The sequence below is a fragment of the Centruroides sculpturatus genome, unplaced genomic scaffold (assembly GCF_000671375.1).
Source record: "Centruroides sculpturatus isolate CEXI.00-Female unplaced genomic scaffold, Cexi_2.0 scaffold742, whole genome shotgun sequence".
Lineage (NCBI taxonomy): Eukaryota > Metazoa > Arthropoda > Arachnida > Scorpiones > Buthidae > Centruroides > Centruroides sculpturatus.
In genome coordinates, this window is record NW_019385044.1 from 357,994 (window position 1) to 371,170 (window position 13,177).

The 13,177-nt window shown below is 28.7% G+C and overlaps 1 protein-coding gene across 1 annotated transcript in view; it reads left to right on the forward strand.

The window, feature by feature from the left end:
- Nucleotides 1–923: 923 nt before the first annotated feature.
- Nucleotides 924–13,177, forward strand: part of LOC111633829 — a 61,654-nt gene continuing 49,400 nt past the window's right edge. Inside the window, exons 1-3 of the mRNA XM_023378464.1 lie at nt 924–951; nt 3,134–3,286; nt 9,374–9,456. Of these exons, the coding sequence (XP_023234232.1) occupies nt 924–951; nt 3,134–3,286; nt 9,374–9,456 (264 nt within the window). The remainder of the gene's footprint in view (nt 952–3,133; nt 3,287–9,373; nt 9,457–13,177) is intronic.

Genomic DNA, 13,177 nt, shown 5'->3' on the forward strand with positions numbered 1-13,177 from the left:
AATTATTCAATATTACAATTGTCGCATTTAATTTTGAATATTTTATTGAGAAAAAATTTAAATTTATAAATGAAATTCTGATTAAACTTTAAAAAATTCTGATGAAATTTTCAATTTCATCAGAATTTTTTAAAGTTTAAATTCAGTGTTTTTGTATTCTATGATTGATTTAAGATTTCGTTGACTTATATATATATTTTTTAATTAATAATGTTGATAGACTCGGAGAACTAATTCCCTTACATCTAAAAATTTAAGAGTAATTTTTGCAAGATTTAGAAAATATTAAAGAAAAAATACTGTATTCTCTAAAATCCTTATTAGTTGCCTGTTACCTCAAACTGTAGTAGATAATTATCAAATGATTTGCTTGGCAAAAATTCCAATCTTCAGATCTGGAAAAAGAAGAAAACATTAGAATATAAATTCAAATTCAATTAAATAAAAAAAAATTACTATATGAGTAGATAATTCTACTTTTGATGATTTGATAACCTGGAGTTTAAATTATCATCAATATTTTCATTATATTATTCTATGTAAACTTCATTATGTAGAAAGAAAAACTGACATTTGCAAGTATATATGTTCCTCTTCAAAAATCTGAATTACTTTCAAATCAAGCATAAATGAATGTTTGTTTACTATCTGTAATTTTCACATATTTCATTTATATTTAAATGTAGTGAACAAAATTATTTAATATTTAATTAATGTACAAAAAAATTTGTAAAGCTAAAAGATGTTAAAGCTAATAAAATTTTAAAAAATTATTACTGTATTAAGCAGTTGAATATAGGAAAAAAGTATTTACTTTTCTATTATATATATATTAAAGAACAATAACAACCAAATTTTATTTGCAAAATACATATTGGATAACTAATGGTATTGTAAAAGAGGGTAAATTGATTGATAAAGCTATGTCAAATGTCATTCAATTTGCTTACAGTATTATATGGATGATTTAATAAAATTTAATACATTATAAATTTTAACTTCTTATCAGAAAACAAATCTTAATATTTATTACTTTTTTCCACTTAGATAAATACTTCAACAAATTTAGTAGAAATTTTGTTTTTTAAAATATTATTATTGTATTAAGCTGATCACAAAGCATTATTGCTATTGTGCTTATATAAAATATATCAAATATTTGTAGATTTAGTAATGGTATTTTGTATATTCTTTTCTATTTTGTATTGTATTTTGTATATTTTGTAACAGAATATCATTATTTTTGTTGCAGGGTATTTTGACCAAACAAATAATCATAAACTTAACTTTCAAGCATGCTTTATTGAATAAATTAATAAAAAGCTAAAAGAAGCAGAAAAATTTTTATTTTAATATTTTCTTAGTTCTATGTAAATAAAGTCAGACATAAAATCTTTTCTATGTAAGTTAATAAATTTTTTTAAAAAAATCAGGCTTCTCTGAGGATTAATTTATACACTTGTAGGCTTTTTGTTGTTTGAAAACTGTTTAAATGATTCCACTAGGAGTTTCACTTCCTTCTCTTAAGACATCATAAGCTAGGATAGCACAACTGATTGTTTTAGACATCTCTCTTATGTTTCTTCATTGTAATGAATTAAACTTTTCTTGACGTCTTGATTTGAAGAACTCAATTTCATATGAAACTGGGAATTTTTAATATGTATTATTACTACAAAACTTTGTAGATAAATATTTATTTAATATTCACATTGAAAAACAAAATGTAATAATTCTAATTGAAGAAATCTATTCTTCAATTAGTTTTTTTTTTTTTTTTTTTTCAGGGTATTGTTTGTTATTAGGGGATGGTAATCGTATGTCTCATTCATGTGTAGTATACATATGTAATCTTGTACAGTTAATGTTATCTAAAAATACAAGAGGAAGAAATTTTGATATGAAAAATTATAGTTAATATGTGTAATAGTGCTTAGTCCATTCAATCTTTTCTATTTTTGGGGAAAAATTTTGCAAATAATTTTTTGATATACCGGTATGTTGAATTAAAAATTCGTTTTTTGGATTGCAAATTGAACTACTGGAGTGCAAATAGAAGTGCCAATAGTTTCAGCAGAACGATATCTTAGCATCTGTATTATTGCAGTATGGTAAGAAATTTTGCTAATCTCACTTTTGAAATTAGAAAGATATATTTTTTCAAAACCTGATCAGTAACAATACGTCAATATCTTTTTTATTTTTTTCTCATCTGAAAGATTTTGAATATAATCTTCTGTCTGGATGTATTTTATTCTTTTTAATTCTTGATCACAATGAAAATACAATAAAAAAATAATAGAATAATTTGTATTTTATTATTATCTTTAACTATTTTTGTCATTTAATAAATCATTAACTTGACTTAATTACAGTATTATTATTATTATTATAAAATATTTAATGACAAAGTTTAGTAATCTTCAAATATTTTATAGTTTTCATTAATCAATCTTGAAGGATAGATGCAGTTCTTTTCACTGTATCAAATTTATTGCAATCTCTTATTTCATTTAACTTTTAAAATTATTATTTATGATATCATTGTATCAGTTTCAAACATTTTAAAGTTTGAGACTGTATAATTTTAAATTTTTATTGTATGAATTTTTTATTAATAGTTTGAAACTGTTACTTGATTCTTATTTAAACTTAAACAGCCTTCCTTGAAGCATTCTTCTGCTTCATTTGGTAAAAACTGATAAAGCCAAAATATCTTCAGCAAAAGAATTTTTCTCTTGTTTAATTTTAGTTATTTTATTACATTAAGATGTTAATTTTGTGTTAATCTGCATACATTACTGAAGTAAATGAAGGCAAAAATGTTCATTATTTTTAAAAATAGTCATTTTACTTTCATTATAAGTTTTAATTAGTTAATTTATATTAAATTAACTAATTAAAATATAAATATAAAATATAAAAAATAAGATAAAATTTTTATAGTTTTGAATAGCTGTTAATAATGCTATTTTTACTTTATTCAAATATAATGTGCTTTGTAAAGATATAAAGAGAGATGCATTATTATTTTTAGAGATAGTTGTTTTGTATTCTATTGCATAATATCTCTAACTGATCTTTATTCTAAATTTTTATAACAAAGTAATTAATAACTATTTATTCATTTTAGAGCGCATAGTGATGACACCAAGTAAAAAAAGTCATGGACATACTACTATACGAATGGAACGTGTTAAACCGACAGAAATGGATAATAGTAGTGTAATGCATGTAGCTGGTGGAGATCATAAAGGAATTATTATTAATAAGGAAGCTGTTTCAGGTAGTTTTATATATTAAATTAATTAAGTTGCTTGAATTTTAGTTTAGAAAATGTACAGTGGAACCTCGGTTAAGGAACGTCCTGGTTAACGACCAAATCGGTTAACGAACTTTTATTTTGCAAAAATTTTGTCTTGGATAACGAACGTAATGGTATTTTGTGTCAAATTTTAGTTGGTGTTAGGCATGCGCGAGTTAAGCATTGCTTTTCCGAATGTTTGTGCTATACTTTTTTTTCAGTTTTGTGATTTATATATTTAATCAATATGGCATCCAAAAAAGAAAAAAGTAATAGTGGCAATAGAAAACAACAACGCAATATAAACTACAATGCGTTATCACATTTGAGAAAAATTTTGATTAAAAGAGTAAGACAATCAACTTTAGATCAATTTCTTGTTCCTTACGATAAGAGTTTGTTTCTTTATTAAGTTATGGCAACGCAACACTTGGGCGATCTGACTAGAGGGAATGCCTTCTGGGAGGTATTTTTAAGGAAAACTGGCCCCTATTTAGGTGTTACAGACGTGGGGAAATCCTGGAAAACTCCACATGGCCAGCCCGTCTGAGCGTGGTGCGAACCCACGAACGAACTCCCCGTGTTCAAAGAAGACCACTTAGCAACTGGTGGGTTTTTTTTACCGAAAGATACTTCGACTCGAAGAATCTTCCGATGAAGTGCTACCCGTTATTTTTTTGGAGGGGATTCCCCTTCTAAGCATTAAGGTTTGTATATCTCCTCCACTTTTCTGCCACCAACTACAACAAACGAAGGTATGTTGTAGTTTATTACAGTGCTAGTTTATTAAACAGTGCTATTTTATTAAACAAAGTTTACATGTTTGTTGCTGTAATGATAGATACTACATTTTCCTACATTTTCATCAAAGAAAATTACTGTATATTACAAATAAAATGACAAAAATTTCGGAGACTAGAATGGATTAATTGCATTTGCATTAATTTCTATGGGAAAAATTGCTTCGGTTAACGAACAATTCAGTTAACGAACGGAGTCGGGGAACGGATTAAGTTCGTTAACCGGGGTTCCACTGTATTTCAAGATATTATTAATTAAATTTTTGTATATTTAGATTTACTTTTGGTTTTTATTAATCCAATCTCCAATGTTTAAAATATATTGTTTATCATAAATTAAAAATACTGTAATTATTATGTATTTATTTTTAAAAAATTTTTTATAACTATGATGATTTGTAATATAGTTGAATCATCTGATTTTAATTAAAAGTTGATTAACACTTTCTGGACTGAGGTAAACCCTTCTGAATACCTGTGCAGATTGGGATTTTTGCTTATTTTCAAAAAATCATTAAAAAAAACCAATAATATCAGTCATAATATTTTGGGATTTGTTTCTTTGTAATTTTGTTAACATGAAACAACAGAATAATCATTAAAAGAAAAAAATCTTTTAAAAAATTAGAATGAAATGCCCATTTTTTTTTTCCTCAATTTAAAACAGATATGATTATATTAGTATGGTGATTATATAGTATGGCAATTTTAAATTGGATTCATTTTCTTTGGTTTCAGCATCAGAACTATGTGTTTCTGACATGGGATTATCTTTTATTAAATGTATAGCTTCATCAACTGATAGCTTTCTGCATGCTACCATTTTACAAAATATCAAAATATTAACCAATGCATATCATTTAGTAGTAAAAATGATAATATAGGAAGTACTGGTACATTTAATGAAAAAAATTAACTATAGTGCAGTGTTTTTCAGCCTTTTTTTATCTTATGGCACACTTTAATTTATAATTAAATTTGTGGGAAAATCATGTGATTTAAAGTTGTATTTGTAAACATTCCATTGCCATATTACTTGTCACTTTACCTAATTCTTTATATATATTTTTTGTGGATTAAATAAAACAGTATTATTGTTCCTTAAAATAGCATCAGGTTACAACAGTAGTTGTTTAAATTATTAATTACTTTCTTACGTAAATGAAAATTAACATTAGGTCTTAATTTGCATTTAAAACTGGCATGATAATTGCCTTTAGAAACCTGCCCAATGTCCTACTATTTCTAAGTTAAAATAATTTGACTAAATATGGACAATTATAAATACATTTTTCATTTTAAATGAAATAACCCAGTGTTATGCACATATAATTTTGCTTATGAATATATAGTTTTTTACTACATTATGTATCATTACGTATGTTTATATGAGTTTTTCATTGTTATAATAAATAATTAATTTAAACAGGTTTTAATTTTGACATGTACACTTATTGTTCTTTGGACTTCTTTGAAAAATAATTTATTTAATAACCTTCAAAAAAGTTTTGTAGCACACCTATGATCCTCTTGCAGCACACCAATTGAAAATCACTACTATAGATGTGTGACGTTCATGTGAAATATATGTAGATTGACAAAGGAAAGATGTATTGATAACTAAGCAATAGTATAGTCAAACAAAGTATTTTATTTTGCATATGTGAACAGGTTTTTTTGGATTCCAACTTCGCAGTAATTTATTACAATACAGCGCCAAACAATATTTTGGCAGACAATTACAAAACTGTTTGCGACAAGTATAAATGGTGACCAAAAACTATGACTAATACCTATGTGCTAACTTAAAACTAGGGAAAGAAAGATGATGATAGGGAATAGAGAATTTGGAAAAATAGAATACAGTAAGGAGTGAAGTACCTGGGGTTTTGCTGAACTTCACAATTTTGGGTGGAACCTAGTGAAGACAACGACAGACTTTCTCTGAAAAGTCTGTCGTTGTTGTCTTCACTAGGTTTCTTCTTGCATCTACTTACTACACCTTTTCTTATCATAACTACAATAAACATTCAATTCTCTTCTCAAACTCTCTTGAATTCTCCAGTTGTTGCCTTTCATGACCTGGAGTACCACATTCGACTCTGTCCACCTAGAGGTCTGGGTCAAAGAATAGCCTTCCCTTATCTCACCGACCAGCCCCCAGGACCTCTTTTGTTTTCATTGTTCTCCATGGTTCCAAGAATCAGTCACCCCATTCAAGAGAAAAGAGTTAGAAAGGAAAGTTCTGGAAGGAAGAAGAAATAAAGAACAAAGGAGAAGACTAAAACTATACCTAAATTAATATATGCACTAATATGGCATACAGCCACAGATGAATAACAACCATCCATCTCCACAGAATAACATGCAACACTGTGAATAAGTGAAACATCTTTTGTTTTTCACAAGTAAACTGGCTTGATGAGTCACTTAGTTTTCTTGTAAAAGAAAATGTTAAGCAGGAACCAACTGTAATTTGAATTGTGTGTTTTTTGTGTTTATACATTAGAATGATGCTAAAAGGGATGTGGCAACAATTGAAAAGATAGGAATGTCTATTAGTTACATGATATAAAAGCAGACTGCATATCTTTTTGGCAGCCAACAATAATGTAAATTGTTTACTAGTGAAACTAGATAATATTCTGCATCAAAAACTAAAGGAATTTCAAAATGATCAAAAATTGACTGTTTGAATGGCTTCTGATATATTTGTTCAATTAGTTTGAATAGAAATTGTGGAGATAATAATTTCATTTCCTTAAACTTATTAAGACTACTAGTTTTATCTAGATGAATAATAGACATATAAACTTTTTTCATTCAATATGTTGTTTTATACATTTTGGGAAATTCCAAAGATAAATATATATTGAATGATATATTCTATAATATTTTTTTGATAAAGAACATTTTTTTAAAAGGTCAATTTTTCAAAGAAAATATTTCCTCAAAAAATTGATGAAACTTCATGGGTTAATTCCTCAGAAATAACCGCTGTTTTTTTGCCTAGACCACATTTAATCAGAGACAAAATCTTATCTTTGTATTCTTTATTTACTTATTTACTGTGCATTTCGGGTGCAATATTTTTGTGTAACTTGCACCCCTCTTCAGGTTTTACATTTCTAGAAATTGGTAAATTTGATTATTATATTTGTTATTACAGTAAATTACAACAATTTTGGATATATTTACACAATAGTTAACTAACCTGTTTTATGTTTAGACATACATCTGCACAGTGTTGATGTTGTGTCCCCTAAGGCATTTTTAGACCATTTTCCCTTCTTTTTGTTTTCTTTCCCTTTAGCTTTTTATTAACAATTGTTAATAAAAACAAAACCATAAACCTAAATGATGGAATGGAGGTTGACAACGTGTGGGAGGAAATGGGTGGAGCTAAAGGCTCTAATTAAAGGCAAAAAAATGGCAGTTATTTCTGAGGAATTAACCCATGAAGTTTCATCAATTTTTTGAGGAAATATTTTCTTTGAAAAATTGACCTTTTACAAGAATGTAAAGAAACCGCACCATTGATATAATACATATCTATTACATACAAAAGAACATTTTGTTATGAAATTTTAAAAAAATTATTGTTTTAAGTTGAAAAAAACACATGCTTTTGAACCATTCTATTAATATTTAGAAAGTGACAGGACTTTCAAATCGTTTCAAAAACTCAAAGAATTTTTATATTCACCTTTATTTAACTTTAACACATTAAACTTTGTTATGACTATGAACTAATTAATAAAAACACCATGGAAACTGGCATTAAAAACAAATTATAAAATTTTTATAAGACTATATTATTGTAAAAAGAGAGTAATTGAAGTTCATAGTGCTGCCTCTAATGAAAAGCAAGAAAGGTAAATATTATCATTTTTTGTAAAAATAAAACTTTTTATGAGAATGAATCAATAAAAAGTAAAAAGAGTTAAGGCTGGAACTATAAATCATATTCTTTGTAGAAATTTGTAAACTGTAAAGATCTGTAGAGTAGTTCATTAGATTCAAGAAGCATTACAGATGTTACTATATTTATAAATATATTTTTCAACATTTTAAAATTATTTATACATTATACCAGCGTTTCTCAAAGTGGGTGATAACGCCCTCTTGTGGGCGCTGGAGGCTTTCAGGGGGGCAGTAGAAGGCTCAAAGAGAATTGGGGGGCGTTAAGGAAATATAGAGGGGCGACGGCAGACAAATTCTATATATAAAAATTCGACGGAATATATATAAAATGTTGACATTTTATATATTTTTTATTTTTTATTGAAGGTCACAACTTGAATATTTCTAACACATTGACTTATATTTTGGCTCGGCATTTCTCAAAGTGGGCAATAACGCCCCCTTCTGGGCGATGAGTAGATCTAAGGGGGCTGGAGGCAGGGTATTGAACGGTGACCAAAGGCAAAATTGGGGCCGATAAGAGTAAACATTGCCTTTAATGGTTTCCAGATGTTGAGAACAATGTACGGTAAGGGCACAAAGTGTGAGATTCATAGAAAAGTTTTCCTAAGAATATTTCCAATCCTTTTCTCACACAAGAGAAAATGGTTTAGGGGGCATTGGGTATTACTTTATGGAACAAAGGGGCGGTGGATCGAAAAAGTTTGAGAATCACTGCATTATACAAATAACTTTACATGCACTGTATATTATAAAACTTTAAAAATTTTTAAAAATAAAGTTTAAGTTAATATAAACTTAATATTTATATTTATATAAATCAAAAACTTTGTGATTTTATATTTGTTTTCCTATCTAAAATAGGAAAAGTTATAAATATCATAAATTTCTAGTTTATGATGAAATGGTTATTATCAGATAGTGCCTCATAACTATTATAAAAACTGAAATTATATGGAATTTGATATTTGAGAACATTTAACTATTGAATCAATTGTTGTTATAAAGATATTTTTAATTCACAAAAACTTACACCTTTATAATTCCAACAATGAATTTAATAAAATAAAAACTGATCTTGATAATTCTTTGTATTTATGTTCTTTTATTCTTCCATTCCATTATATTCTATAACTGAGGAAGAACAGTTTTTGTGAATTATCTGCTACAGTTATTTTCAAAATTCACACATATTATTAATATTTTATATATTTAATATTTTAAATGGTTTTAATAGAATTATTATTTTGATGCACATTAATATATGAATTAAAGTTTTATATATTTTGCTATTTTATATAGAAAAACAAACTGATTTTATATTTGATTTTATATTTAATTTTAGGTGATATGGATATTATTCCTCCCAATTTAAGTCTTGAATTTAAAGTATTTTTAACAAATGCTGTCAATAATACTCATACAAAAGTAAGTAATTCTTAAATTATTAGTATAGCAACACTTACATAATAGAGAAATAATTCTTAATATAACATATAATTATATAATATATATTATTCCTCTATTATAATTATGTTTATCAAAAATACAACAGTATAATTAAAATGGCAAATCTCAACTGTTTCAAACTGATTGACAAGCATCAGAACTCTTCTTAAAAAAACCAAGTCAAAGGCTGGACCATTTTTCTGTTCACATCTTTATGAATTTTTTTATAAGGCACTAACATTGCTTTCAATTCTCATGTAAAGCATAAAAATATGTTTGGTGACTGGATGAATACTTATAAAATGATCAGTATGATTGTATGCCATTAGTAATAGTAACTACGACATCATATGACTGTCATATTGTGATAGAATTGAGATGGAGCCGGAAAAGAAGAAACAATCCTTGCACCTATTAAACATAGAAGAGACGATCATTGTACCTGACAAATGTGGTACAAGGATTGCCTCAGGTGAACTTTGCACTTACTGCTGGCCATGGTAGATGTGATCCTTGCACTGGCTGGGTACAGAAAGATGATCTTTGTACTTGACACAGAGATGATCCAAGAACAAAACAATTGCCATTGGTTGCTTTGTTTCTGTGTTTTGTTCATTTTTGTGCCTATTTTTCATTAGGCACATGCAATGCTGTTTTTATTTTTGACCCCCAGGTCTAAATTCCATTAGATGTGCTCAGTGCATCAGAGAGCACTGACTTTGTCACTTTAATACCTCTGTATGTTGAAAATGAAGTCATGGTATTTTATATATTTAAATGGATCCTCATTACATTTTTGGATTCCTCATTGCTATTAATGAAAGTGGCAAAGTTTTATCAAAATCAGTCCATTAAATTTTAAAAACAAGCTCAATTCTATAAGCCCATAGAAGCATGCTAGCAACCATGAAACATTGCAAGACATCACTTTGTTATGCATGCTTGTGCTATGACATTATATATATCTAAAATGAAGTCATGGACTCCCATTTTTTATTACATTTTTGGATTCCTTGGACAGAATTGTGTAAGCCACATAGATTTATTATTTACAAATCTGCTGATTTTGTGAACAATAAATCTATAAATTTTTGAACAAGTGGATAAATTCTCATAATGGGCCTATAAGTTATTTAGTTAATTTATTTCATTACATATATAACTTTTAATCATACATATTTCTATGCAAATCAAAGTTTCACGTCAAATTAGATTTATTATTTACAAATACTTTAATATTCTTACAAGTAATAATTACAGGAAATATTTGGTGCCTTCTCTTTGGGTACTGTTGTCTTAAAATGAAAACAATTGATTAATTTATTGTAATTCTCATCTATTGGAAATTTTTATTTAAGAAAAGAAACATGCAAACATGTTTGGGATCATGTTTGCAAGCTTCCTGAAGATAAACATTTCAAAGGAATGCTTAATCAATACAGAATTTCCTGAATTTACAGCAATTCTATTAAGGATCATAGATTTTATGTTGAAATTTGAGTATATGTGGGAGTCACTTTGTTTGCTCCAGGTAAGATTCAAGGAACATGAAATGACTATTAAGAAAATACAACTGTCTTGGTGTCTACCTTATGATTCCTGATACACATGTTTATCTTTAGGAAGCTTATTTTGTAAGACTCACTCATAAAGTGTTGGAATTAAAAGGGCTAAAAGCTTTAGAGATATATTGTATTTCAAAAAACTGGTTATTTAATTTTAATTATATCTGACTCACCAAATAAACCATATCCAGTTCATAAGCCAGCAGAAAAATTCTTTCTACGAACGTTTTCATATATATGTAATAGACATCCTCAGGTATTGACGATATCGAACTAATGGCTAGTCGAATAGAACGTTTTCGAAAGTTCCGTTTAATGACGTAATTCGAATATGATGCGTTAAAATTAAAATATGTAAAATATTTCAAAAACGTTCTATTCGACTAGTCGTTAATTTGATATCGTCAATACCTGAGGATGTCTATTACATATAGACGAAAACATTCGTAGAAAGAATTTTTCTGCTGGCTTATGAACTGGATATGGTTTATTTGGTGAGTCGGATATAGCTTTAGAGATATATAAATATTAACAATATTGAAAGCATTTCTAATGCTTGGAGATCTGAGACTCCTAGCTCAGTGTTTATTTATTTGTTAGATTTTATTTATAATTTAGTTTTAATGCATGTCTTCTTCTTATCCATTTAGTCATGTCCGACTCTCAGTCACTTTATGGATCCAAGCTCTCCATGCCTCTCTATCCTGCACAGTCTTCTTCAATTCTGTTATACATAATTCAGTGTCACTTTTGATTGTGTCGAGCCAACGAGTCCTTGGTCAGCCTTGCGCTCTTTTCCTGCTAACCATCCCCAGCATAATCACCTTCTCAAGGGAGCTGGTTCTCATTATATGACCAAAAACAGGACAGTTTGTTTGGTTATCTGGGCTTCCAGTGAGATTATCGGTTGGACTCTGTCTAAGACAGTTTTGTTGGTGATTTGCACTATCCATGGAATGCACAAAATGCACAAAAGTTGTCTCCAACACCACATTATTATTATTAATATTATTTATTAGCACAATGTGCAGCCTAGTTCCGCATAAGCACTGCCTGTTACTAATACAGATGCAATAACATGTAATTACAGAAGATATAAAAATTAACACAAAATGAAAGAATAATACAGTAGAACATAAAGTGATAAATATAAACAGACAGTGCCATGGCAAAATACCATCTACAATAATACACATGACGAGTAACAATGCTACCGATACATAGAAACAGTGCATGATATACAGTGATTAAGAGTAGGAATGATACATTTATAAAGAGAATCAGCAATGACCACAATGAGATACAGAGGTGAGCTTGTGGGAGACCTGAATGATGATGTTAAGGTGAGATTATATCATAGTTCTTTATTGTTGATCAGATGATGGCAGTCACACGGCCAGTTGAGTTCACTGTTCAAAATTGCAAAACAGAAAATGCTGTTGGTGGTTTAAAATGGAGCAGTCAAAGATATCACTTCACTTCAAACAATAATTATTCCTTTAGTTGGATTAAAGCCCACAATGGTATTCTTGGAAATGAGCATGCGGACCTGCTCGCCAAGTCTGCTAGTGCTGATGGCACCCTTGTTATCACCTACAACAAGCTCCCCTTTGCTGTTTACTTCAGCAAGCTTTGGGAGGACCTAATTAACACCTGGCAGCAATATTGGAGCAACAACCACAATAAGACTGCCTTCTGCTTTTTCCCATCCATCAAAGATACTCTGCATGCAACCTGGCTCACCCCTAGTCACTTCAACACCCAGTTCTTTACCAATCATGGACATTTCAATAGTTACTTACATTGTTTCTCCCTTGGAGACTCTGACCTCTGCCCATTATGTGATAGTGACGTTCCTGACGGCAGCCATCATTATATCTTTGACTGCTCCATGTTAAGTCACCAACAGCATTTTCTTTATTTTACAATTTTGAACAGTGAACTCAACTGGCCGTGTGACTGCCATCATCTGATCAACAATAAAGAACTATGATATAATCTCACCTTAACATCATCATTCAGGTCTCCCACAAGCTCACCTTTGTATCTCATTGTGGTCATTGCTGATTCTCTTTTTATAAATGTATCATTCCTACTCTTAATCACTGTATATCATGCACTGTTTCTATGTATCG